Source organism: Dioszegia hungarica (assembly GCF_025882075.1).
Source record: "Dioszegia hungarica strain PDD-24b-2 chromosome Unknown MKK02contig_2, whole genome shotgun sequence".
In the NCBI taxonomy this organism is placed as follows: domain Eukaryota; kingdom Fungi; phylum Basidiomycota; class Tremellomycetes; order Tremellales; family Bulleribasidiaceae; genus Dioszegia; species Dioszegia hungarica.
This window is the reverse complement of record NW_026515766.1, coordinates 1,259,365-1,285,184: the sequence shown is the minus strand read 5'-3', so window position 1 is coordinate 1,285,184 and position 25,820 is coordinate 1,259,365. Positions and strand designations below refer to the sequence as shown.

The 25,820-nt window shown below is 56.8% G+C and overlaps 11 protein-coding genes across 11 annotated transcripts; 5 read left to right on the top strand and 6 right to left on the bottom strand.

Annotated features, from left to right (window-relative positions):
- Positions 1-56: 56 nt before the first annotated feature.
- Positions 57-2,151, top strand: MKK02DRAFT_39884 (uncharacterized protein; the record flags this gene model as incomplete). The annotated part of the gene is made up of 2 exons (XM_053090824.1): positions 57-320; positions 421-2,151. 2 exons carry the CDS (start codon positions 57-59, stop codon positions 2,149-2,151), a joined length of 1,995 nt encoding a protein of 664 aa, XP_052949345.1.
- A 2,295-nt stretch (positions 2,152-4,446) lies between these two features.
- MKK02DRAFT_14737 (uncharacterized protein) lies at positions 4,447-4,985 on the top strand (the record flags this gene model as incomplete). The annotated part of the gene is made up of 3 exons (XM_053085548.1): positions 4,447-4,519; positions 4,565-4,696; positions 4,741-4,985. Coding segments are annotated over 3 exons (450 nt in total), but the record flags the coding sequence as incomplete, so codon positions are not given.
- Positions 4,986-5,838: 853 nt separating this feature from the next.
- Positions 5,839-6,263, bottom strand: MKK02DRAFT_39882 (like-Sm ribonucleoprotein; the record flags this gene model as incomplete). Its single annotated transcript, XM_053090823.1, has 3 exons — positions 5,839-5,959; positions 6,039-6,066; positions 6,143-6,263. 3 exons carry the CDS (start codon positions 6,261-6,263, stop codon positions 5,839-5,841), a joined length of 270 nt encoding a protein of 89 aa, XP_052949343.1.
- Positions 6,264-7,176: 913 nt separating this feature from the next.
- MKK02DRAFT_19255 (putative cell cycle arrest in response to pheromone-related protein) lies at positions 7,177-11,178 on the top strand (the record flags this gene model as incomplete). The annotated part of the gene is made up of 14 exons (XM_053086065.1): positions 7,177-7,300; positions 7,353-7,494; positions 7,545-7,699; positions 7,751-7,951; positions 7,998-8,698; positions 8,753-8,900; positions 8,951-9,070; positions 9,125-9,254; positions 9,311-9,395; positions 9,600-9,728; positions 9,774-9,879; positions 9,944-10,053; positions 10,110-10,850; positions 10,912-11,178. Coding segments are annotated over 14 exons (3,159 nt in total), but the record flags the coding sequence as incomplete, so codon positions are not given.
- Positions 11,179-11,317: 139 nt separating this feature from the next.
- Positions 11,318-13,394, bottom strand: MKK02DRAFT_19040 (putative methionine-tRNA ligase; the record flags this gene model as incomplete). The annotated part of the gene is made up of 7 exons (XM_053086036.1): positions 11,318-11,620; positions 11,682-11,900; positions 11,986-12,190; positions 12,267-12,504; positions 12,563-12,875; positions 12,920-13,113; positions 13,163-13,394. 7 exons carry the CDS (start codon positions 13,392-13,394, stop codon positions 11,318-11,320), a joined length of 1,704 nt encoding a protein of 567 aa, XP_052949341.1.
- Positions 13,395-15,684: 2,290 nt separating this feature from the next.
- On the top strand, positions 15,685-17,345 carry MKK02DRAFT_35086 (S-adenosylmethionine decarboxylase; the record flags this gene model as incomplete). The annotated part of the gene is made up of 5 exons (XM_053089076.1): positions 15,685-15,986; positions 16,046-16,174; positions 16,232-16,329; positions 16,387-17,089; positions 17,162-17,345. 5 exons carry the CDS (start codon positions 15,685-15,687, stop codon positions 17,343-17,345), a joined length of 1,416 nt encoding a protein of 471 aa, XP_052949340.1.
- Positions 17,346-17,750: 405 nt separating this feature from the next.
- MKK02DRAFT_39877 (histone-fold-containing protein) lies at positions 17,751-18,928 on the bottom strand (the record flags this gene model as incomplete). The annotated part of the gene is made up of 4 exons (XM_053090822.1): positions 17,751-17,847; positions 17,946-18,070; positions 18,172-18,320; positions 18,715-18,928. 4 exons carry the CDS (start codon positions 18,926-18,928, stop codon positions 17,751-17,753), a joined length of 585 nt encoding a protein of 194 aa, XP_052949339.1.
- Positions 18,929-19,423: 495 nt separating this feature from the next.
- On the bottom strand, positions 19,424-20,738 carry MKK02DRAFT_39876 (palmitoyl-protein thioesterase; the record flags this gene model as incomplete). Its single annotated transcript, XM_053090821.1, has 6 exons — positions 19,424-19,656; positions 19,712-20,051; positions 20,143-20,232; positions 20,287-20,358; positions 20,407-20,548; positions 20,593-20,738. The coding sequence occupies 6 exons, from the start codon at positions 20,736-20,738 to the stop codon at positions 19,424-19,426; spliced, it is 1,023 nt and encodes a 340-aa protein (XP_052949338.1).
- Positions 20,739-21,010: 272 nt separating this feature from the next.
- Positions 21,011-21,567, top strand: MKK02DRAFT_35081 (putative mitochondrion protein; the record flags this gene model as incomplete). The annotated part of the gene is made up of 3 exons (XM_053089074.1): positions 21,011-21,093; positions 21,221-21,350; positions 21,409-21,567. The coding sequence occupies 3 exons, from the start codon at positions 21,011-21,013 to the stop codon at positions 21,565-21,567; spliced, it is 372 nt and encodes a 123-aa protein (XP_052949337.1).
- A 305-nt stretch (positions 21,568-21,872) lies between these two features.
- Positions 21,873-23,983, bottom strand: MKK02DRAFT_39874 (uncharacterized protein; the record flags this gene model as incomplete). The annotated part of the gene is made up of 4 exons (XM_053090820.1): positions 21,873-21,956; positions 22,038-22,502; positions 23,297-23,831; positions 23,886-23,983. The coding sequence occupies 4 exons, from the start codon at positions 23,981-23,983 to the stop codon at positions 21,873-21,875; spliced, it is 1,182 nt and encodes a 393-aa protein (XP_052949336.1).
- Positions 23,984-24,744: 761 nt separating this feature from the next.
- Positions 24,745-25,632, bottom strand: MKK02DRAFT_39873 (uncharacterized protein; the record flags this gene model as incomplete). The annotated part of the gene is made up of 3 exons (XM_053090819.1): positions 24,745-24,822; positions 24,914-25,478; positions 25,526-25,632. 3 exons carry the CDS (start codon positions 25,630-25,632, stop codon positions 24,745-24,747), a joined length of 750 nt encoding a protein of 249 aa, XP_052949335.1.
- Positions 25,633-25,820: the final 188 nt, after the last annotated feature.

Here is a 25,820-nt window from a genome sequence, read left to right as displayed (position 1 = left end):
AAGCATCTACTTTGTAGTGCTACATCTGCTTCTTCTACATCAGCTCCAAAGGCATCATGGCTCTCTTCCCTCCAGACAGAGCGCTCCTCTACCCTCAATTCGAGACTTACCGCCTTCACTCCTTGTCCCCGACCGAGGACGTCCAGGGTCATCGTCTGCCGGGATCAGGAACGACCCAGAGTCGGCTCGAGCATGGTCAGCATACCTTGTCTTTCAAGGAAACGAGAGATAGGATAGGATGGGATCATTTGGCGGTGAATGAGCAAGGGAGGGGGATTTACGTTGATAAGGAGTGGAATATTGTAGGATTTGAGCTGGATGTGAGTGGAAGATCCACCTGGGATGAAAGCTGGCATCAAGAGTCAACGCCGAGGAGACGGAGCTGTACTTGCCCGCAAGGAGCATAGCTGATACCTTCAGGACAATCTCATACCTTCTTTCTCTGTTCTCGCCACCCTCCCCACACCCATATCATCCTCCTCCGCCCCTGCCCCTGAATACCCCTCCACCATCGCCATCCACCCAAACCTCTGGGCCATCTCCTCCGGCGCTGGCGACCTGCACCTCCTCTGTACTTCCGATCCCACCTCATCCTGTACACTCAGCTCCACCTTTACACTTTCCGGCGGATCCGGCGGTCCATTCCTCATTCGCGCCGCCCGTGCTGAGTCGGACTCTATCAGTCTGCTCTTGTCCCGCTCGGTCATAGGTCCAGAGGAGGGCAAAAGCCGAACAACCAAGCGGACCTTTGAGCTGCTCGAGGTTGTCATAGACCTGTCGTCAGCGGAGCATACGTCGGAGCTGGATGTACGGTGGCGAATTCAGGCGGGAGATCTGCCGGTGTATACCGCGTGGACGGACGCGGGATGGATGGTACTTTCCGGCGAGACGTATGGGAATAGCAAGACGGAGGAGGCCTTGAACGAGGTGGAGAAGGAGAAGAGGGAGCGGGATGCGAGGATAGCCAAGCTGGGCCTCGGAGCAAGTCTACCGCAAGGGGAGCAGAGCGTCCCGGTCCCTCCATCAGAACCGGCGCGAATATCCACCCCACCTCCGGACCAGCCTCTCACCTGGACTCAGACGGGCGAGTCGGCATCTATCCGCATACCCTTCGCAGCGGGGACAGTCCGGTCCGACATCGTCATCTCCCTCCATCCCACATCTATCAACCTCTCCGTCAAGGGGGTTCCGGCTGCGGCACAGCCAGAACCCCTACAGCAATTCCTCCGCCATACCGAACGGAGCTGGTGGGCCGAGATCGACCCCGATCTCTCCTCCTTCTCTTACGACTCCTCATCCTCCACCCTCGATATCGATCTCGCAAAACAGGACGGTGAGCACCGCTGGCCCTCCCTCTTCCTCCCCTCGTCCGACGACGACGATGCCGAGATCCCCGAGACCCTCTCTTCGGACGTCCTCGCATCCGTCAGGCAGACATTCGACTCTATCCGCACTCGCGCGCCAGACGAGCCAGCGGGGAACCATCCCGCGATCCCGTCTCTGCTCAGAGAAGAGATGGACTTTGATATGGAGGACGGAGAAGACTTTGAGGATCGCGCGGCGGGAGCGATGGGCGATGGAGGTGGCAAAGTGGGTAGAGAGGTGTTTGTGGGGATTCTGAGGGATGGGAAGGCGGAATGGAGCACAGCGAGCGTGACGGTCGTCTCCCTGCCTCTGCAGTCTGGGGGACGAGGGAACGGGATGGAGGGGGTGATTGTCAAATCGGCGGTGGATGGGTTATTGTTCACTCCTTCGGCGGACCTGGTCGGCTCGCCGTGGACACACCAGGCAACAATCCCGGCGCTCGCCTTTGTCCTCTCGTCAAAAAGGGACATTCGGCTCGTTCGGCATCTCACACCACTCCACGATCCGGCCGCACCCCCATCGCCAAAGAAGGCAAAGACGGATCTAGACACTGCCCAGCATCCAACGGTACTAGCGTTCGATTCGGGCTCGTCCTCGGCAGGTCAGGGTAACGTGTATGTCTACTACCCGCCAACGGGTAAGACGACGTCAAAGCAGGGGGTGGTACGCGTCAGTGGGTTAGAAAGAGGGGCGGCGCTAGGAGTGGCGAGGATCAGGAAGAACGGAAAGGATGTGGTGTTGGTGTTGTGTGAGAAGGAGCTGGTCGTGCTGTCTGGGGTCTTGTAGAAACCAGGCGCATGATCGTATGCACCGCCTGGCACCCACTTGACTTGTCCAACGAAGCGGTGGAGAGATATTGAGGACTCACCCTGGCATCTAGCATGCGTGCATCGGTCATCGGCCACCCATACTCAGCCACGATATCATCCCAACTCTGCATGCTGTCAAAAAATCCAAGGCGCTTAGCGTTCCGCATCACCTCGTTAATGCTTGCGCGTGACCCAGTCCCCATGGCGGCCTCGCTGAGCGCTTCGCTCCGGCCGACAAGTGCGCTTCGGGATCCTCGGAGAGGCTGATTCAGTGCTCCACAGCGCGCGCGTGCCGGAGGCAAGCCGAACGCGGCACCTGGTGCGCAAGGTACGGCGCCCGAGAGCTCGCTCAAGTTAGCGCGAGACTCCATTGCTCAGACTCGGAAGCCCCTCGCTTCACCTCGGCGGGGCCCGACCTCGAGGTCGAAGCGCGAGAGCTGGGCCGCCTGACCCTTGCTTCTGGTGACAGGCACGTTGGTGACATTACTCCGCGGACCCTGGTTTACTACATCGTGAATTAGGATCACGCAGTGCTAGTACCTGCTGCTAGAAATGCGCACTAGGGAGTCGCAGCTGGAGTCGCATTCCTCCTCTCGTACGCAATCCATTTGGCCCACTTGTTCGCATGCGCCGCTAGCGAGTAAGGTAGAGCGAACTAGCTGACATGGCGAGAGCACAAGCCGTCTAATGCCCGACCCCCTGCGCTATACCTCTCGCGCACTCGATCAGGTTTGCTAGCTGCTCTGCTCTTTGCCAGCTGCTTGCAGTATTCCGCCATTCCGTCTCTAGTCATGCTTCCGTATGAGCGCTGGCGCTGAGACCGCAGGAATGGGTAGTGGCAGTGGCAGCTGCTCCTCAGCAGATCCAATAGCCGCCATGTCTCGGGTCATTCGGCTTATGCCGTCATGCCGTAGTCCCGATTACCGAAAGGGGTTCTGTGACTGCTTCTTTAGGATATTTTCCGCTATCAGATGCCGTCATTCTCCGGGTCCGACCCTAATCTGATCGAGATTGTCTTGCTCCACTCATTTTCATTAGCGGTGGCGAGGGGCAGCAAGATCCCACCGAATGGTCGTGCGACGATGAGACGAGGATGTCGCGGTCGCTAAGAGGGGTGGTATGAGAGCCGAATAGGAATGGGTCAGCAGGTCGATCATCTGAGCGAAACAGCGAGACAACGAGGTATATAGGCACCACCCATCATCCCCGTCCCCGCTTCGTTTCCCCCACTTCATACCTCCTTCCCGCTTCTCCCGCTGGCTTCCCGCAACCTCGTTTTCACCACATTCGGCAATCCTCCCAACAACTGAAACACTTTCACCAGTGATACACCGCTAGTCAAACCCAGTACTTTGCAGCCCGCTTGCCCAAAATGCATACCGGGAACGGCAACACCAGTGGCAAGAGGGACGGGGTGATTTTCACCTCTGCATCGACCAGCAACCCATCGTTGCGTTCCTCCTTCGTTTCACCACCATCCCCTACCTTTGTTCCACTCGCCAAGACCTTTTCGAACGAGTCGACAAGCTCTACCAGTGACGACCACTCGGCGCATATCTGGCGGTCCGCATCTACCCAGCAACGCAAGCTCTCACGGAAGCTCCCTCCTCACCTCACGGAAAGCCTGGAGATGCTCGCTAGCATCGAGCCGACTATCCCGGAGACGGCGCAACACGATCTCTTCCCTACCATGTACACCCTGGACGTCACTGCCCCAACGGTCACTACTGTTCCGGAGCACTCGGTGGCCCTTCTGCCGGCGGTCGGACCCAAGTCCAACGCTCGGAAGCTCGTCAACAAGGGCTCCATCTCTAGACCCACTCCCTCCATCGCCTCCTCCATCCCCCGCCTCTCGGTCTCATCCTCCATGACCGACGCCGATACCCTCCCTCCCCTCACCCCCAAGTCCTCTCACCCTTCGCTCCGCCCCACCTCCCGCCAGCCCCTCTTCGTCTCCACCCTCTTCAAACCCACCGGGACCACCTCCTCGTCCGCTTCATCCTCCTCCCTCCCTACCTCCAGAGGCAGCGACGAGCATGCTCGGACATCAGAGGACGTCCCCGCCCTCTCGTGCGGCTCCAACTCGGCTACCGAGTCGAGCTGCGGTACCTGGTCGTCCTTTGACATCGAGTATCACCCGTCCGGCTCCAAGCGCAATCTCGGGCGCAAGGAGAAGAAGGAGATCAAGCGGGCAGAGAAGGCGCGGTTCGACGAGTCTACACCGCCTACTACCAAGGAGCTGTACGAGGCGAGTCTGATGGATGTCATTGATGAGAAGGGGATGCGCGTGCGGTTTGGGGATCTGGTCAGGGGGAAGAAGACCATTGTTGTGTTCATCCGGCACTGTAAGCTTCTCCAGCTGGACGGGGGTGGACTGCGCTGACCATTAGGGTTCTGCCCGCTTTGCGCCCAGTATATCAAGTCGGTGATCCGGGACGTCTCGCCCGACGCGCTTGAAGACGCTGGTGTGGAACTCATCATCATCGGGAATGGCTCCTCCAAGATGATCAACGGCTATGCCAGTAAGTCTCTCCCCTTCATCCACCTGCACTTCGCTGACCCTCAGACAAATATTTCAACTCCCCCTTCAAAACCTATACCGACCCCACCCTCTCCCTATACAGAGTCCTCGGCCTCACGCGCCAAACGTCCGACTCGGGCCCCGATTCCGAGCGGGGCGACTACCTCACCGAGACCGCCCTCGAGACCACCGTCAACACCCTCAAGCGGGCCGCCAAGATGCCCCTCCGGAACCCGGGGCACTTTACGCAACTAGGCGGCGAGTTCGTCTTTGACGGTACACTCAATGTGGTCTACACACACCGGATGATCAACACCCGGGATCACGCGCCCATCCGGGACGTCTGCCGCGAGGCGGGTGTCAGGCTTGAATTCATCCATTATGAGCCGGGACCGGCGCCGCCTATGGTGCATTTGCAGAGCACGGAGATGTTGGGGCAGTTCAGCGGGGTGGTGGACGGGGAGGCGCTGGATGACTGGGTGGGCGAGAGGGAGAAGACGTTGGAGAGGATCAAGGAAATGAAGGCGCAGAGGAGAAAGGGGACGTTGGAGAGTAGGGCGGATAAGGTCAGGGTGGTCTTGTCGGACGATGAGGGGGTGGAGGAGTTTGGACAGTTGTCGCTGGAAAGGCAGACTTCGGTGTATTAGGATCTTGGGAATAGGTTGTATAGTCGGTCAATTGTGTAATCAGTATGTGGAGAAGCAGATCTATGAAAGTCATCTTGGTCTTCTCAAAACAAGTTCGCAACTTGCGGGTATTTGAGACGTCCACTGATCCAGGTGATCTGAGCTTCCAACGCTTTGAAAACCATGACCTGCCGGGATGCTGCGGCTGATCTGTTTAGGGACACACCTTGCCAACCTCGCCTAAAATGACCCCGGACAACGACCTATGCCGGCGGTGCGCATTCTTCTCGTGCTGGCAGCTGGGTTTGACCTGTCGAGACAAGACTGTCAGTAGTGCAGTCAGATATCAGGAGGTCCCCCGCCATGCCACGGGGCCGCAGAATTTGGGCAGCACGACCTGCTGGTGAGGATAATTGGTACATCTGCTTCTGCTCCTCTTGGCAAAGGGTTTCTATGCCGCCTTGGGTCCTTTTCCTCCTGGTATTAGCTGGTCAAGTCAGCTTCTGACCCATACCTTTCAGATTCCGGTGGACCTGTAAGGTGACGGTGCGGAGGTATGCCTCACCATAGCGATGTTGTTCCCATTGAGCAGTGTTTGACCTAATGGCGTCTCGGTGATGCCTTCTGCTGTGACCTCGCTACGATCATCAGTTCTGTCCAGCTCCCCTTACGAATCACGCAGTCTGATGCGACTGAAAGACAGGATACGAAGCTCACTATTCCTTCACATCTTTGAGCACCATATCTGCACAATCAGCTGCTATCACTCGCAGGGCCGCGATCACGGCAAATGTCGGCTTATGCTGGAGACTGATACTCACTGACGTAGTCATCAAACCCCATCAAGGTTCCGACAAACTCCCGCTCGTTCTTCATCAACACCCAGATACTTGATCCGATACACCGGTCGACCAGTTCGAGGGGGAGGATAGTGCTCGCCATGATTTCGCTTGGGTGCGAGCTTTTCGGGTGATTCTCTGATGGCTTGCTGTAAGGCGGATGGGGAGGGACTGCAGTGTATGATGGTAGTGGGGATGAAGTATGAAAGATAGCTCTCCATGTCGCCTGGAAGGACGTTTCGAACGTCGCGGGACCTAATTTTGGCTGTGTTTCAGGTCCATCAACCTGGCTTCTTTGACCTTTACTCTCATACCTCATCCTCATCCTATATCCACCATCTTAGCGCAGGCCATGGCCCGTAACATGGCGACTCCTCTGTCTAATCTACCATTAGACTCAGAACCATCGATGTCCACAGCAGCGGACACCCATGCCGGAGCTCCCCCACCTCGTCCATCGCAGCGGGCGCCATACTCCGACCCCCCGGTCCGTCCTTCAGAGAGGTACAACACCCCCTTCTCCGTCCGGGCCCCAGGTCGAGCGACTGGTGTAGCCGGCGCAGGCAGGCCTGGATTGAACTACGGTGCTTCAAGTCCTGCCCCGCCATTACTGACGCGGCCGAGGGCAGGAGCGAGCATCATCAACGGTCAGCCGCCTTCGGCGCAGATGTTGGCGGGTGCGCCGGGGAGTGGGGTCGGAGCGGACGCAGAGGGCGCGGCGGATAGTATCACGCTGGGTCAGATGAGGGCGGCGATTCAGCCTCAGGCGGTGCCAAAGCCCAAGGTCAGCTATGGCATCGAGTACACTGGCAGGTGCACCGGAAAAGCTGACTTGCAGACACATGCTTTCGACTACAAGTACGAAGATACCGATACGATCATGAACGAGCTGGACGAGTTCTACCCCTATGTCGAAATGGAGCAGGTGGCTCAGAATGCCGAGCGATTCAAAGGGAGCTTTGATGGAGGTGAGCTCTGATTAGCTCTCTCGAGGCTAGAGTCAAGCTGATCAAGCAGAGTGGACAGAGGCATCAGCCAGTAGGCGAAAGGCGTTCATGGAGGTCCAGCTGGAGCACCTCGAATCCTCCGTACCTGAGAAGCGATGGGCAGCGCAAGGACGGCTCCTGTACCTCTTACAAGGTCATTTTCAGCTGCCCCCAGCCCAGTATGATGACAGGGAAGCTGATCGGAGTAGGCTGCTTCGCGGAGACTACTTCACCCTCCGAGCAGCTATTCTGGATCAGAGAGAATGCAGCGACGCTTCGCTCAGTCGACGGAGTGGCAAGTCTCGTATTGGGTCTGCGAGATGCCGCTAAGCGATACAACGCCGCCAGGTCAGCTGCCTCTCGCGTGGCTAGTCGAAACGATAAGCTGACCATCACAGTGACCTGCCAGAGAAAGTCGGCAGCACTTCCGGATCCAGCATGAACGCTGTGGACCCCTACGATGATCGGTCAGCGGAGTTCATGGATCTTCTGGCGATGCTATACTTTGTGATCGGGGTTTGCAGGACGGACGATACGTTTGGGGATGAGCTTAGTGAGTGTGCCATCGAAAGATCTCGCGCAGATTCAAAGCTGACAATGGCAGTGGCGATGTCACCACCATTACCGCTCGTGCTATTCCAGATGATCGCTGCGCTCAAAGACCGCCTGCCAAAGGGGTACCCGGTCAAGAAGGTATTGCTTCTACTGTGGAAGACCCTGCTGGCGTGTCTCGGAGGAATGAAGGAGGTCGCGAAAGCGCGAAATCTGTCAAGAGAGTTGTCGGGGTTGCCTCCAAGCGAGAAGAGTGAGCTGTCCCGTGCAACTCCCGGATGCAGTGACTCATGTATCAGACTTTACAAAAGCGTCGCCAATGGACATCACGTCCTTCCGCCGAGACACGTCAGTCAAGTACCCGACGTTCGCACCGCCCTCGTCTACTACTCTGCCGGTCTCCAACGAGAAGCTTGCGGACGGTATTCGCCCCCTTCCCCCTCGAGCGAACTACCACACCACCGACCTGCCCCCGCTCAACATTCCCCCTTCATCCCAATCCATCCAAGCGGGCGGCGCGCCTCCCACCTCCAACCCTATGCCAGGCACGCCCGCACCGACACCCCCAGCCTCCCCCGTTCCCCCTGCCAAGAAGCGGCAACAGTACCAAACGGACCAGACCAAGCCCTACATCTTCCCCTACTCCCGCTCCGCGGCATCCGCCAATCCATCCTACCTCGTCCCGTACGCTATCGCCGAAGCGGACAACCTATACAATCGCCACTCGTACGTATCATTAGGGCTGTATCAGCTCTGGGAAGCACGGGAAGACTGTCTCCGCGAGGAAAGGGGATTGGGAGTTAGTGGATTGATTGGGTTCAGTAAGCTGGCGGTGGGTGAGGAAGAGATTGATGAAGCGGAGGAGGAGCAGATGAGGCGAGAGTGGATGTTTGAGGAAGAAGAGATGGAGGCGGAGAGGAGGGGGGATGAGGATGGAGTGAGAAGAGCGAGGGAGAGGAAACAGGCGAGTAGGAGGTTGTACAGGGTGGATATCATCTATGTGAGTCTAAAGAGGCATGACGTCGTGGCATGTTAGCTAAGCTGACAATATTAGAAAAGCACGCTGCCGATCATGCAGTCTTGCGTGATCGTCCTGCTCAAACTGCTGCTCGCTACGGTGACGGGACCGGGCGCTATTCAGGCGACAGTTGCGAACGCAGCCATGCCTCCAGGCGTCGCTTCGCCAGCCAACGAGTATCCGCGTGAGCTACCTGCCGCGGCGAAATATATCGGAAAAAGGCTGACCTACCAGCGAACGAGAATACCACCCCGCCCACCAGGGAAGATATAGACGTAGCGCGTCATCGAGAAATTACGAGTAAGGCCGTATCGGCCATTGTCGTGCTCATGCTCAAATGGTTCAAGGCGTCGCGTGAGTCCAGCTTCTGAGCTGGCTTGTTGATCAGGCGCGAAGCTAAAGGATCAGACGTTCTGAAGTTCCACTACCTCGCGCAATTGCTGTTCGACTCGAATTGTCTGTTACTGGTACTGAAGATGTTTGGGCTATCGGATGTCGCTGTGGCTGTACAGACCAAGAACGAATGGGAAGACTTCAAGTGAGCTTCTCTGGCCCTGATCTTTGGATCCAATGGAGGATGACCTGACCCCACAGCTTCTTCCGATACTGCGAGCTCAACTGCTCCAAGAATCACCCGCAACCCTCCACTCCCACTCCACCCAGCCGCTCCCGCCCACGCGTCCTGATCTCGGCCTTCTCCTCACCCCTCAAAGCAGCCGACGGCCACTCTCCGATCCAAGGTCAGGCCGGACCGGTCTTCCTCGGCGGTGCCCAGACTCCGCAACAACAGTCACAGCAGTCCGCCCAGCTCTTGGCGCAGCAACAGCAGCAGCAGTTGGCGAACTCCGCACCGGCTCCTACGGTGGGTAGAGCAGTAGGTGAGGAAATCGAGGTCCTTTCGGAGTACTCGTGGCGCAACTTCTTCAGCACCATCAACTTTATCAAGATTTTGCAGAAGATGACGAAACATCGGACGCATCGGACGTTCATGCTGCATCAGTACAAGAGCTCGGTGAGCTATGTGACCTATCGGAAACGGGCATAAGCTGACAAATAGTCAATCCTGAAGAGGATGCTCAGGGTTCAACAGCCGATGCTTCAGCTTCAAGTGCTAAAACTCATCAAGTCGCAAATGCCCTGGTGTGGACGGAAATGGCGTACCAGTGAGTCCTGCTGCTATGAGAAGATGTGTGTCAAAGTGCTTACCAGGTGTCGATCCGGCTACAGCCCCGACCAACATGAAGCTCATTACTGCTATCTACCTGAATTGCCGGCCAGAACTGCGCGATCCGTGGTTGGCAGGTCAGGATCTGGACCTTGAGCCAGAGGACGCTATGGTCAGTTCCTTGATGCGCTTCTGTATACAACAGAAAGGCCACAGCTGACACAACAGCCCCAAGAGACGGCCCTACGTACTCTAGTGCACTTCTACAATCAGAAACACTATCCCGCCGCTCCCTCCCAGTCGTACTTCGGCGCGGACGGCGGACACCGGCATACAGAATCCACATCCGCGTTCCAGCTGGACGACCCGTCCATCCCCGTCCAAGCGCACGCTCGACACCCCTCACTCTCCTCCAGCGATTCGGACGTCTTCCCTCCTCGGCGTACCGACTCCGCAAGTCTTCCATACAACCCCGACGGGATGATAGATTTCTGGCTACACGAGTACGAGGACGTCCTCGGCGAGGTCTTTGGCGACGGAGAGGGACTCGGGGATTGGGACGATCTGGGGATCCCACCCAACTCGCCTCGTCGGGCATCGTACGGCTCCGCCTCGGGCGCAGGCTCCGGCTCGAGCTTTGGCTTTGCCGGCGACTCGTTCAACTCGCCGCCGTCCCCGCGCGGACACGCCCCGGGATCGGGAGGCGACTTTGGCGGTGAAGTCCCCATGCCGAAAGCGGCCGAGCGGGATGATCGTGCCTGGAACGCCCTTGGGGAGATCATGCGCGCGAGGACCGGACGGGAGGAGGATGAGATATCCGACTCGGAGAGTGTAGTCAGTGTGGGCGAGCTGGGGGAGGGGGCGCGGATGGATGATGGGCGGAGTGAGGGGGAGGATGGGAGTGGGGTAGAGGATGAAGGGGAGGCGCAGCGGCAGAGGCGGAGAAGTCAGAATGAGAGTACTTGGGCGGTAAGCTTTCTCTCCCCTTCGAGGATTTCGTTAGACATGATGGGATAAGCTGACATCACAGGCGATGGCGGAAGAAACACTCAGTCTTATGCCTCGTTCTCCAGCCGAACGGCGTCGATCCTCTTCGTCTGGTTCTCACTCTTCCCCGCTGAGACCGATCATCCCCCCTTCGGGCCGGATCGAGGACATCAATGTGTTTGACGATGATGACGAGGAGCAGGAAGATATGAGGGGGCCCATGCCGCTCATGCCTGGGATCAATGGCGAGGACGCGAGGGAGAGGGGGAGTATGCCGGTAGATGAGGTGGAGCTGGTTTATGGCGAGTAATCCATTCTGCCGATATGGAGCATAGAGCGCAGTGGGGGGTTTAATATCTTGCATCATTGGTTGCGCGTGGATGCATTGGTGTATCAGATGCAAGCGATGTGATGGGTGTATGATACAGACTGGATTTCAGTCCTATATACTATACTTTGACAGGCGGGAATAAAGGCCCTTTGCCTTGATACGATGCTGCCCCTCTTTCCAATCTCGTTCGTACATCATCCACGTCCACTTCCCCCGCTTCCTCACTCCACAGTACCGCCTCCCATCCCCTCTGTCCCTCTTCGACGCCGAGTCGATCGAGTAGCTCCGCCGCTTTAGCTGGTATTATAGGTTGCAGGAGGATAGCAGACATCCGGAGGGCGTGATAAGCGTAAACGATGGATTGGGTCGATGACGGTGTAGAGGCAGCCCAGGGTTGGAGTTGAGTAACAAGTCGATTGATCTATGAAGTCAGCTTGATGACTCTATCCTACTGCCGAAAAAGGGAGGATTGTGACACTCACATCGCCCAGAATGTCCATGATCCCCTCGCACGCCTTCGAAATCTCCATCCCTTCTATCCTCGTCTGATACACCTCGCGCAAGGCAGCCAGCGAGGCGTCAATCTCGGCGTTCCGGTCCGCAGGCGTCCAGGGCCGCATTTTCGCCAGAAGGCGGGGGGACGAGATCCGGGAGACGAGGTTGCCCATTTGATCTGAGAGTTGACGGTATGATACAGCTAGCTCGTCCGATGAGTAGTCTTGCGCATCAGCTCAGTCGACTCGGTACTCAGTCTTGTGCGGGATGGAGGGACATGCCAGCATCGACAGGAAGCCCGCCGCCCGATCGCATCAGATACCACCTCACTCCGTCCACTCCCCACGTATCCATCGACGCAAGGGGATCTACGACGTTTCCGCGCGATTTGGACATTTTGGAGCGGGCCATTGTCCAGTGTGCATGAGCGAGGACGTGTCGCGGAGGGGGGAGGGAGGCGGACATGAGTAGTGCGGGCCAGTGGATGGCGTGGAACCTGTGCTTCAGCTTTGTTCACCTCATTCGAACGGCAATGGCGACAATTTGAGGTGAGAGTGGAATGGGGAACATACCGGATGATATCCTTTCCTACTACGTGGACATCTGCTGGCCATCCCTCCATCTTGCCCGGATATCCGAGCACTGTAATGTAGTTGATGAGCGCGTCAACCCAGACGTAGATGGTCTGCTCTGGGTCTTGAGGCACAGGCACGCCCCACTTGACCCTTGAGGCCGGACGGGAGATGGAGAGGTCTTCCAGCGTAGGTAGCTGGTTCAGGATATCATTCCGGTATGTCGTAGGCTGGATTGCTGAGGAATCAGCATCATTACTAGATTGGGCGCTTCAGTGTATCATAGACAAGCTTACCTCCCTCTCTACTCGCCCACGCTGTAAGCCGCTCCCTGAACGCTCCTAGGCGGAACTTCCAATTTTCCTCTTCCTCCCAAACGACCTCATTCCCCGTCTCCGTCGCGTACACCTTCCCGTCCTCCCCCTTCGTCGTCTGCGTGAGAGAGTAGAAGCACTCGTCAGAGACAGAATACCAGCCCGAGTGAGTGCCCTTGTAGATGTCCCCGGCGGACACGAGTTGGGCCCAGAAGCGTTCGACGGCTGCGTGGTGCTCCGGGGAAGAAGTACGGATGAAGGTCGTGTGTGAGATATTGGCTTTAGCGGCGAGATCCTGGAAATCAGAATAAAATGACTGAGGCGAGAGAATGCACTCACTCGGAAGCGCTGGCTGACTTGATCGCAGAAAGTCTGCTCATCCACCCCACCCCGCTTGGCCGCTTGTTGGATTTTCAGCCCGTGCTCGTCTGTCCCGGTGCTGAATAGGACGGGGCGATCGGGATATCTCAAGCGAGAGTACCGTGCGATAACATCGCTTAGAACCAGAGTGTGTAGATGGCCAACATGCGGGGCTACGTTATGAGTCAAGGATTCCGGGAATCCAGGCAAGATAGGACATACATGCGTTGACATAGAAGATTGGAGTGGTTATATAGAATGGCTTGACCACGCCATCTGGACCAGTGGTAGGTGTGAAGAGTGATTGCCTAGTATCCGTTGAGGTGCTAGCAGCAGGCGCAGAGGAGCTATATCGAAAGCCGACTGGTCGAGCTCGGAGAGCAGCTCGCAGACTGCCTGCAGCACCGCGAATACTGAGCGAAGTCCATGCTGACGCCGAGGCAGGAAGTCTCATCGATGGGGACCTGCCTGCTCAGCTCTGGGAGGGAGTGCTTGCGAGATACAATGAGTCGTAGGGGAAGGGCAAGATCAGATAATTCGCCTGATCCAGGAGGTATCATCAAAGTGGGGAAGGTGTTTACGTAACCAGATAGCCCGACTGACTTCGCGTGCAGTACTAGTGCTTGTGCGCAAGCTGTAAGACCAAGTCTATAGAGCAGTGCATACACCCTATCAATTAGGTCGGACACAGCTGTCCCCTTTGCCCTGCACGTCATGCCAACAGTAACGACGATTCCACCAAGGTTCAACAGTCTACAATCAGCTCAGTCCTCGCTGTCGAGCGGAGTCAAACTCACCTCCCACCCGCCTACTCGATGGTCGGCACAAATTGGATCTGCGGCTTTGTGAACACAGCATCACGAATGGGCTTCCGCGCATTTGCCGGGCGTAAAGTATGCAGCTCCGTCTCTCCGACACCGGCCCGCCAGTTGTGGTACGCATCGTTGTTCTTTCGTTCACTTTCTCATCAGCTACGACCTGCCGGCGTAAGCAGGACCGCTCCACTTACCCAATAGGAATCTTCCTGAAGTCCAGATTAGGCAGCGTAGATTGCTGTACTTTACGCTGTGGGTCAGCTTGAATCCTATGGCCTGGAAATACACGACTCACCGTCTGATCCCCGATCCTCCATCCGCACGCCTCGCACTTTGGCGCCGTCTCTATCGCCTTGAAGATCCACTGATCCCCCTTCGTCCGATTGATATCGATCTCGTGCCTCTCACACACATACTTGATGACCGCGTCCAGCCTAAAGTCCTTCTGTCTCGCCACAAAGTTCCGCGGGAGGTACAACTCGGTCGTAAGGAACGGAGCCCCCTCCATCTCTTTCCGCCTCTCTGGCATACCCGCCAGACTCTGCCGAAGCCCCTCTCGGGCCCAGACGACCTGCCCCACCGTCTTGCCTACCATATTCGCCACGTCGCCCGGATACCCACTGTCCTCTAGCGTGCAGTACCATCTGGAATTCCCACCGACGACGGCCGGCACGACGCCGAGCTCCGAATTGACGTGAGAGCGGAATCGGTGTCCCGGGGTATTGGGTCCGGCGTTGTTCCAGATGGTAGAGATGTAGATGAGGGGACCGAACTCGGTCCGCGAGCAGAAAGCGGGAGGGGCTGCGCCGGGGAAGTGGAGGAGGTCGGCGAGGTTCTCGCGGGCACGGGTGATCACGTTGGCGCAGAAACCTGGGTGGCCTTCAGGGATGTTCCAGACCCGCTCCCAGATGTCCTTTTGGCCGCCAAGGAAGGCGCCCGTAGACAGTGTCGAGAGAGGCTTGGTCATCACCTTGAAGAGCTTCGCTAAGCCATCGACGATCCGAGCCGCCTCTTCACCGCACTGTTGCAGTGTAATCTCCCAGCTTGGATCCATCAGACCAAACTTGTTCCCGCGCATGAGGGTACTGTAGGACGGTTCCGATTTGGCGCCGTACTCGAGGAAGAGGCGGTCCATGTAGGATAGGAGCTCGGCTTTGGAGGGAATACCTTGGGCGGCCGCGGGGCGGTTGATCCGCTCGACGAGGTATGACAGGTCGTCGCATACCACGATGGTGTATAGTGGGCAAGCGGCAAGCTGGTTGAAGAGCTAGAAGTCAGCTTTTGTTCACAGATCTCTTCAGGGCCTGGGCTTACTTGAGACCCTCATACAGACCGCAAGGCCGGGTTGGCGGATAGATGACCGCTCATTTTTGCCGTTTGGAAGCGGGAGGGGCTCCCGCAAGATTTGAAAGACATGGCTCCAGATCTCGGGCAGAAGCTGAGGACGCTCCATGGCTGGTAGACCCTCGAGTGATGCAGGGGAGATGGCCCCTAGTCAAAGCTCAATAGATGAAGACAAGATGAGGAATTTCGACGCGCCAAATCTCGATCGACAGCGCTGGCTGCGGACGCGACCGGCAGGCCCGTGCGTTCAGTCTACCCCTCGAGCGCCTTTCTGCGGGGAGCTTCCTTGCACGCATCATATCTCTCGAGTAGGACCTGCCTGGGAAGCTCATTGACGATATTCCGCTGAGCTGTACTGGAGCTAAAAGAGACATTGGCAGAGGTAAATGACCGCCAGCCAGATCGTGTGCGAGTAGAGTGGGAGAGTCATTACGTAATTGACCCGACTGAGCCAAAAAGTCAAACTTGCTTCTCTCTGCTGAAATTTCACTCTGTACTATACACCATCAACAGCCCAGAGCTTACTCACCTACACCACAAGCAGCTACCACGACCATCAAGGCAGTAGCTGAGCCCCTCGGCACCATGTCTACCGAAGTCATACTCCCCCATTCGGCCGCCTCGCCCTCCCTCGACCCCACTACCTCTCCGGGACCATTCGAGGGCCCCGAGAAGCTCTTGGAAGTCTGGTTCGCCCCGTCTGCGGACGCCCTCGGACCGAACGCTGTTGCGTCTAGCAGTTCTGGACCTCGGAGGCGAGCAGGTGATAAAGAATGGAAGGGGCTCAGACAGGTGCCGAGGGAGGTATGGGAGGAGATGTTGGATATTGTCAAGTGCAAGGTGTTGAGCTTGGTGGAAGGGGATGAGATCGATGCGTACCTGCTTAGGTGAGCTTACTGCCTGATATCTGCCTCTGGCTATATAATGCAGTAAGCTGACTGAATAGCGAGTCATCATTATTCGTGGCACCGCATCTCATCATCCTCAAGACGTGCGGGACGACGCTCAACCTGCTGGGTCTGCATCGGATCATCGAGATTGCGAGGGAGTATTGCGGGTTCACCAATATCTGGCGGTGAGCTTTGACCTCTCCTTCAAAGCTGCAGGGGCTATTCAAGCTGACTTGGCTCAGGTGTTTCTACTCCCGAAAGAGCTTCTTCTTCCCCGAACGGCAGAGCGGGCCACACAAGGACTGGCGAGACGAGGTGAACTTCCTTGATGGCATCTTTGGTGAGTTCGCACTCTCTCCATCTCTTGAGATCAGGAGGGTGTATAGCTGACCCGCAGGCTCGGCAGGTACCGCCTACATTGTCGGCCCAATGAACAGGGACCACTGGCTTCTATACCTCACGTCTCCTAATACCGAGCCCCTCCTCCCTTCGTCCTCTTCTTCCTCGTCGCCCGAACGACCTCGCCTCTCCCTCCCTTCCCCATCCCACACACCCACCACCACCTCCGCCAAGCTAGTCTACGAAGACACGACGCTCGAGATCCTCATGTCGCATCTCCGTCCCGCCGGGCGCGAGCCCTTCTTCCCCGCCTCGTCGGCCGGTGAAGGGGGCCACGAGCTCGGTCGTCGTATATCCTCTCAGCTCGGTATAGACACTCTGTTCCCAGCGGATGAAACGACGCTGGATTCGTTCGGATTCGATCCGTGTGGGTACTCGGCGAATGCCGTGGTTGGGTCCGGGTTGCCCAGCAGCGGAGCAGAAGGGGATGGAGGGAAGGGCGGTGGATACTTTACGATCCACGTGACGCCCGAAGAAGGGTGGAGTTATGCGTCGTTCGAGTGCAATGTGCCATTACCTACGGCGGAGGACGACGCTTCCCCATCGCCATCCCCAGCGGTATCGGTCAACGGGAAAACACCAACGGCTACGATGACACGGCCGGACCTCCCTACACTCATCCGCAAAGTCGTCGATATCTTCCAACCAAACAGGCTCAGTATCACATTATTCGTTTCGACCCCTTCACCCATGATCGACTCGTCCCTCGCGACAGACCACGACCACCACCTCTCCGCCACGTCAGCGGCAGCGTCGGCGACGGCGGGGATGAGTAAGACGGCGGAGATTGAGGGTCAGGCATGGAAGGCCTTCCGAGGGGATATGCTGGGCAAGGAGTTTGAGAGGAAGGATCGGATAGGATACGAGTTTGTCGGGTACGATCTGGTCTTTGCGTGCTTTGAGAGAAGGGGGTGGACCGAGCCGGCAGGCGGGAAGGCGGCGATGGGGCTTGCGTAGGGAAAGTTTTGGATGAGCTGGGTACAGATTGGTGTAGAGGGTAGATCTGTAGATATCGATAGAGGGTGTACTCGAGTATATTAAATCTCTCAGCGGGTTGCTCTCGCCGGACATCCTGTGTGACTGTCCCTGACTGACCTTCCTAGCCTGATCATACTAATATCAGATTACATCAGATTTACTACTCTACCTATATACGTATACTTTCATCCCAGATCTCGCACACACGCCATCGCCAATCTCATCGCCCGGTCGTCAAATACCACATGTACAATCCCCAAGGTCCCCTCGATGCCCGAAATCCCAACACCCGTCTTCTCCGCTTCGCCGCCTCTACTGTATGCGCCAACAAGACACCCCAAGCGGCATCCCCAGCCCAAGCCCCACTCCCCCTTCACACCCGCGCTATCCATGTCCCGACCACCCGCCTCTTATCCGCCTCGCGAGCTGCATGTCCTTCGTCATGATCGTGACTCGTTTCGCATGGACCGCGCACAGATTTCTGAGGAGATCAGCCATCAGCGCTCCTGGCTTGCTAGCTGCTTCCTTCTCCTGACCCGCACGGTGGTCCATGTGCACAAGGGGATAGGTCGGACTTACGCATCTTCAAACAAATGAACCAGATACGCCTCCGCCGCTTCTTGCAAAGCCAACAGCGCCGTAGACTGCCATCGCATATTCCCTTCTACATCTAAAGATCCCATATCTTGCGCTACTTCTCGGACCTGGGGTATCAGCTCGACTCTTCACGTACCAAGTCCTCAGACCTGCTCCTGCCCTGCCCATGTGACGACGCGAAGAGTAGGGGGACAAGAGGCAGACGTACCAATCTCGAAAATGGTAATTTCCTCAATAAGAGGTCGGTGCTCTTCTGGTACTTCCGGATCTCGCGCAAAGCGACCGTCCCCGGTCTGAAACGATGTGGTTTTTTAGGATCTGCGGCAGCGGCAGCGGCTGGACGGCGGGGTTGTGGGACTGGTGAGATCAGCTTGCAGGTCTTGTGAGCGAGTGACCTCGTTGCGACCTGACAGACTCAAGTCTCCTCCGTCCACGTACAGTACCCCCTCCTGTAGGGCAAGTCCGAATGTCACCATCCTCCACAGCTTCCCAGTCGCGCAACTGGACAGTCCCAATCCCATCCGACACCTAGCCCCTCTCACATCGCACAGCGCCTCCCCGCTCCTATCCCGCAATCCTCACAGGCAGGTTCTACCTCCCGGAGACGAGACAGACCCGCCCTAGGCCTGATTGCCCTCTCCTCCACCCTTTATTACCACCTCTTCAACGCCCCTCCTCCCAGATTCCGACTCGAACCGAGATCCAGATCCAAATCCTACCCCAGGCTCATAAACCAAAACCCATCACTCACCTGCACTTTTCCTCGGCGCCTTCCCACCCGTACTCTTCCGCGCCGTATTCTTCTCTATAGTCTTTGCTTTCCCCTTCCCCTTCCCACCGTTCCCTGCTCCGACCGCCGCACCCGCACCTGAGGTGCCTTGTCTGGATGGACCGGCTCCATTGGCGTTGGCGTTGAGCGAGTTCCGGCCGGAGGGGTTTGTTGGGCCTGCAACTGTACGTGCCATCTCAGTCAAGTCGGGCTACGGGTGCGATATGAGAATATGAGATAGGGTTGCGAACGCTAGCGCGCGAGGCGGGGCGAGGTGGTTTCGGACCAGAGATGTCTCGCGTTGGACGATGAACGTGAACGTTGAGCGTTGACCTCGTTCAGTTGGTTTCTTCGGGAATCCTCGGAGATGTGAGTCTCCAGATCTGGCGTAGCAGCGCTCGATGCTGGCGGTAGATGCTCGTAGATAGATGCAGTAGAAAGAGATGGGATACAAACGGGTGAACTTGAGGCTGAGGCTTGTTGACGCGGAGCAAGAGCAATTCACAAGGCAAACCCAGCCACGCCGAAATTGCTCCCGTCCCTATGGTCCGCATACCTCCTCGGCGTCGATGGTGTCTACACTGGCCAGACGAACAGCATGAGCATGAGCCCCCTGGGTCCCTTCAGAGCTCAGCCAGAGTACATATGCACCATCATTCCGGAATAAACCCAAAAATCACCCAAAGTCACATTACACTCGCCCCCCAACCCACTTGTCCACCACCCCCTGCGCACAACCCCCACTATCCAAGTCCATATGCTCGCCTACACAATGCCCGAGGTGGAGCCGACCCCGCTCGTCCAGGTCCCTCAGACCGATCCAGTCCTGAGTGTACAGAGGCTGAGATGCGAGCGGGAGGAGGAGGGTCTTGTTTCCTGGGGTGTATGTCCAGAAATGGGCGGATTGGGCGGGAGACACTGTTTCTGCGAAGTCAGCTCGATACACGCCGTTAGGGAGCATGTGGAAATAGAAGCTTACTGTCTGCGTCAAACATCATCGCCACAAAGTTCTCCAGACCCTCTAACCTTCCAGTCCCTTTACCTTTGGTTTGCGAGACCAAAGCTGATGACTGGGCATCGCTCCGTTCCGACTTCGGTGTCGGCAACGTCTCATTATTCAGCCGCGTGAGGAAAGTATTGACTTCCCCATACTCTGCCAATCGCTCGACGTCCCGGAAATACTGGGCCTGGACGAGATGATTTTGTGCCCATTGGGTGTATATCCCGGATTGGGCAGCACGGGCCGCGAGGCGGCATTGGAGCGTCGGGGGTGTGGGGCAGGGGAGGAGGGCAGAGATACCATAATGGGGTGTTCCGAACTATGCATCAGCTGATTGTCCCGACAATGAATAAGGACCCGGCAGCTGTGGAGCGGGTGCAAGAAGTCCAGACTCAGAGCGGGATACTCACAGTGATGAGGTTTCGGACTGGCGGGTCATTACAGAACTGAGCGTAGGAGCGGAGATATAGCCCTCCTTGGGAGAAGCCCATTGCGTCAAACTATACAGTCAGCTATTCGTTGTAGACCCTAAAGCCAAACTAGAGCTAGCTCACTCCGCCCGCCAGCTCAGGTATACCTCCAAGCTGCTCACATCCATCCTGGACTTGTTCCTCCATCTTCCCAAACTACATCGTCAGCTTCTTCCGGGAGCGGACTACCAGGCTCTAGCTCACGAAGCCCGCCTTCCGCTCTGCGTCCAGACTACCCCCCTTTGGAATCTGAACGGAATACACAAAGATCCCAGGATACTGCGCCTTGATATCCTCGATAAAGCCCGCTATACCCTCTGAGAGGGCTGTATCACCCAGCCCATGCCTTGGTATCAGTATGTGAGTAATGTGTCGGGAAGAAGGACGGACCATATCACCAAAGGTCGATGTTGAATCGGGGCGGAAAGAGGGTGTTGAGTGGACTGGTCCTGGCGGATCGGGGGCACGGCCGCACCTACGAAGACCGCTCGGCTGGATACCAGGGCGAGTACGCTGAGTATGCAGTGGAGTCTCATGCTGCCTAGTAGGAGTATGAAGGTGGCTCAGTAGGGATGATATAGTCAATGCCAGGATAGTTAATTGGGTGGCGAAGCGCAAGCAAGGAGGGCGAATATAGTGGAGGTCCGTGTCAGGCACGATTCAGGTCCGGCGGGATCAAACCTTATTTGGTCCCTACAACCAGCCCAGCCTAGCCAGGTGCAAAATCACTCGGTCACCTGTGCTCTCTATACCTTGCACTCCTCATAGACTCAACCTACCTCTACCACACACAGACAGCTCCACCGATATGTCAGGACAAGCATCATCAGCCGCTGCTGCGGCAACAACGTCGCGGTTTCAGGCGTTCATGAACCACCCTGCTGGGCCGAGGTGCGTCGCTTTTCGGTTCCGTCGGGGTGCTTGGCCGTCTGTAAAGCAGTCGAGGTCACAACTGGACCGGCCTCGGCGGAGAGCGACATGACATATTAGAGAAATGATAGTAGCTGAGACCCTTTAGGACAATCTTCTTCTGGGCACCAATGGCCAAGTGGGCGCTCGTCGCAGCCGGCGTCAAAGATCTCTCTCGGCCAGCTGAGAAGTTATCTCTGAACCAGAACCTTGCGCTCACTGCTACCGGATTCATCTGGGTATGTCAGCTCAGCTAAAGCTCCAGACGTCTTCTGTGAGATGTAGCTGACACTTCAGGTCCGCTACTCATTCGTCATCACCCCCGTCAACTACTCGCTCGCAGCCGTCAACTTCTTTGTCGGCGCTACAGGGCTCGGACAGCTGTATAGGATCTGGGATTATAGGCGGAGTCACCCGGTGGCGGCCAAGGTGGAGGGGGCGGTACATGACAAGTAGGGAGGCGCGGAAGTCATTGAGATCTGGGCGGATGGGGGCTCTGGTCACTGGCGAGGTGTCGACGAGGTCGGTTGCGAGTAGAGCATGGAGAGAGATCGGGATTGGGTCGGTCTGACGGAGATGGTCTGAGAAGGCTGGAGCTCGATGGGCAGACTATGGCTGTTGTAAGTTATGGGATCACCAGCACGGCGGACGCAGGTTCGTCGCTATAGCTGTCGGGCTCTAAGGGTTTCGCATACTAATGAGAGAACTCGTCATATAGCGCTAATGCACTACTACTACGCCTCTGATGCTCTGGGTCCCTCTTAGTCGGTCGCCAGCTTGAACGCGGCCGCAACTTTCGCCCAGAAAGCCTGCCGGTCTGTTTGACCACGGCCAGGGTTGGGCGTCTACTGAGTCAGCGTCTAGATCTGCAGTACAATCGGGACGTAGGAGACGTTGACTAGGGAACAAGCAGAAGCGATACTCACGGGTCCCGTCTTGACTTGGTTATACGCCCTCGCATAGCCCAGATACCACCTGATCAGAAGGGCATCGACATCCACCACCTTCATCGTTGCGGGATCCACCTGTCGCTTCGCCTCGCATTTCCAGAAGTTCGACAAGGCATCGAATGTATCGACTCCGGAGAAGTTTTGGGCGGCGCCAAGGCAGAATCCCAACCACGGGTCAGCCTCGATCTCCTTCGAGAAGTACTCCCTTGTCCGTTCGCGAATCGCCAGGGAGCAGTCGTACAGATCCGGCGCTCGCGAGACGAAGAGACTTCCTCTGAAGAAGAACTGCTGAGACTCCGGCTCATGGATCACTGTATACAGCCTGTTCGCCCCGTCGAGGGTTGTGAGCTGACGCCCCTCGAGTAGCTGGACGAAGAGGCCGAGGAAGATGGAGTGGGCAGGGATGTCGATGGGGGTCTCGCCGGGGTGTGCTCCGGTCGACTGGTGTGTCGCGGCCGAATCAGAGAGCATGTCTCGAAAGACAGCACTGATGGCGTGAGTATTGCACAACTGATCAGCTGATGAGGAGCTCGCCTTCCTGCCTTGAGATAGAATGCTTTGACCTCGAAGATCACCCCATCCTCGGCTCGCAGCTTCAACACGGCGTCGTCGTTCGCAGTACGGGGTTGGGATGTGGTCGACATTCTGATGTGTGGTGCTTGCGTAGTTGCGACGGTGGTATGGTTGCCTCGGAATGTAAGAGAACGGAGGAAGATATGGATCGAAATAGTAAGGAGGAGGAGCAATGGACTAGCGCTCGGACCCTTGAAGCGTTCGCCTGGACTCATCTCCGCGAGCTTATGAATGCGATGAGCATTAAATCAGCGCTCGGACCCTCGAAGCGTTCGCTCGGACATGTCTTCGCTGGGTTGGATTGCGTCTTCGCCGAGAGACAATGAGACATATGTTGCCGCAACGGACGTACACCGCAAGTCTCTATGTGAGATTTTTTGGCCGGACTGCAGGGACGACTGAGCAGCAAACCTAAAAGCTGCAAGCCGCATATACATAGCTAGCCTAAGATCACTCGAGCTCCAGCAAATCCCGCATTTCTGTTACAGAGAGTCTACCTAACGCATCGGAGCAAACCCTGCTGCAACCCCAGCCCAGAAAGTGGACCGCTCCTCGGTGTCATGCGGTATGGTGTGCTGGTGGATCAGCTTGCAGCTTTGGGTATATCGGGATCAGGAAAGCAGCTGGAGCTCAACCCATTGATAAGATAAATATAGACTTACCGTGTTCATGGCCTTCTTCTGGGCGCCCACAGCTCGCAGATAGCCCAAGAAATACTCCAAAGGAATAGACCTGACAGTCTTTGCTCCCATCATCTCCGGCTCCAGCGTCGTGAACTGAGGGGCAGCGGGAAAGCGACGAATCGCGTCTTTCGCGTTTTGAATGTCGCTCGAGTTCGCCGCCACCTCGAAGAAACGCCAGGGGGCCTCGCCGAATGTCGGCCGCAGGTGGAACAGCGCCCGCTCAAGCAGTGCGCTCGAGCAGTCGAAACGCTTCAGGATGTCCGTGATGGCATTCAACCTCTTCAGGCCGCATCGTTCGGGATGGTGTTTGAATTCTGAGAGGCGCTTGACCATAGTGCCAATATAGACGGGAGTACATGGAGAAGTGAAGGGCGCCAAGGGTCCCGATTCGAGCAGTGTGACGAACAAGCGGAGAGTGGCTTTGTCGGCGGGGATGTCGATGATGTTACCGGCCGACTCGGACGCGTTGGGGGAGGACGGTGACGGGACAGAGGGCATGTCTCGAAAGACGGCACTGCTGGTCAGCCTTGACCATGATCAGTACACAGCGAAGACGGAGCGGACCCACCTTCCGGACTTGAGATGATACGCTTTGATCTTGAAGATCTCCCCATCCTCCGGCCGCAGCTCTAGCCCCATCTCGTCGGTTACGCCGTTGCCTGCCATGTTGACAGATCAGATTTGGGGATTCTGATAGATGGTCCTGCTGCTCGGTTGAGAGGAAGAGGAGCGAATGAAAGCGAGACTAGCGCCCAGACGAAAATCTGCGCTGACCCGATCATACCGGTACCGGACTTGCACTTCGAACGGGGTCCGCTATCTGTGTGTACAGGTTCACTGCATATGACGTCAAAGACTAGCCTCTTACATTGCTTATACACCAGCAGGACTAGGAAATGAGTAATAGTAAGTCAGGGGACGAGGTGCAGGAGCAGGCCTGGCGTGAGGGTTGATAGAAGCGCGGCGCCAGCAGATTGCAATTCGCCACCGGCTGCACCCGGGCCACTCGTAGTCGCTTACCGTAGAGGGGTGTCCTCGTCTCCTGATCAGCTGTGGAGCTCCCCAGAGTACAGTCATCTCGGAACAATACTCAGCGCTGATGTACTTTGAGCGAGTACTGATATAGGAAGGAGTTAGCAACATCTAAGGTTTGCGGATTGGCGTTTCCCTGCCTCAGTCTAAGGTCCTCGGTGGCGAGGTTGCCGGATGGATACATCAGCGGATGTGGCCTGAGATGTTGGCTGAGTGTGATACCTATGTTGTTGATGGGTCGCGCGAGACGGATAGTACTTGTGTCAGTGATGAGCGCTGCGGTCCAGGTCAGCGGTAAAGATATACAACGGTGAAATACATTTCTTGCGAACAGCTGCGATCAGCATAACCTATGGACATTGGCATCCCGTAGCCACCTTCTTCACGCCTGTGTCTTATTGAGCAACATCGAAGATCTCCGATACATTCTCCCAGAAATCCGCTCTCGCCGGATCGTCAGTCGGTATTATTGGCTGCAAGCACAGCTTATTTCCTCCATACTTCCAGTACTCGGTCCAGCGATGAAGTCAAGGACGCCGTGGCAGATAACTGATGTGCACTTACTGACTCCAATGCCGCCTTTTGAGCACCAACCGCCCTCAGATACCCTGCAAACCACTCGATAGGGATGGATTTGATAGCCCCCAAACTCATCCTCCCCGGATCGACGGTCGCCGGACCTTTGACCTCGTGGAAATGGCCTATGGCCTCCCTGGCGTGATTCATATGGTTCCCCTTCGCCGCGATGACGAATCCCGCCCATGGGTCCTGGTATAGGACGTGATGATTGATGTGCATCGCCCGCTCTTGTATCGCTTGAGAGCAATCGAACCGGAGTAAGAAATCCATCAGGGTGGTGAGCTCCTCGATGGGCTTGGCTTCGGGGTTGGGCGCGCCAGGAGAGTCAGTGCGTCGCGGACGGCGTCCTGGAACGGGAAAGGGGGAGCGAAAGAGTGATATTCTTTCGACAGCTCCCTGCTCGAGGAGCTGGATAAATATGCGGAGGGTGCCCGAGTCGGCCGGGATGTCGATAGCATTTTCTGTTGAGCTTGTCGATGGGGAGGGAGGGTTCCGAATCGAGTTGACATTGACGGGTGTGGGGAGTGAGAGCATGTCGCGAAAGACGGTGCTACACCAGTTAGCTAGGTTTCCGCGAAGTAGAAACAGCGAAGTCACCTTCCAGACTTGAGATGATATGCCTTGATTTTGAAGACCTTCCCGTCCTCTGACCGCAGAGAGATATCCACCTCATCGCCAGTCGGTATAGGCTGTGAGCTCGCCATTGTAGTCTGAGCTGGCAGTATTGCCGGTCAAAGAGTATCGGCAAAGACAGCTGAGCTGGAAGATGATGGGTAGACGCGGCGATCTTGAGCGCGGCCAGCTTAAACGCGACTGACCTCGCTCGCGCATGATGCCGTCAGGCCTTGAGCTTGATGCATGATGCGTCATGGCATCAGGCGCTATGGCCGAG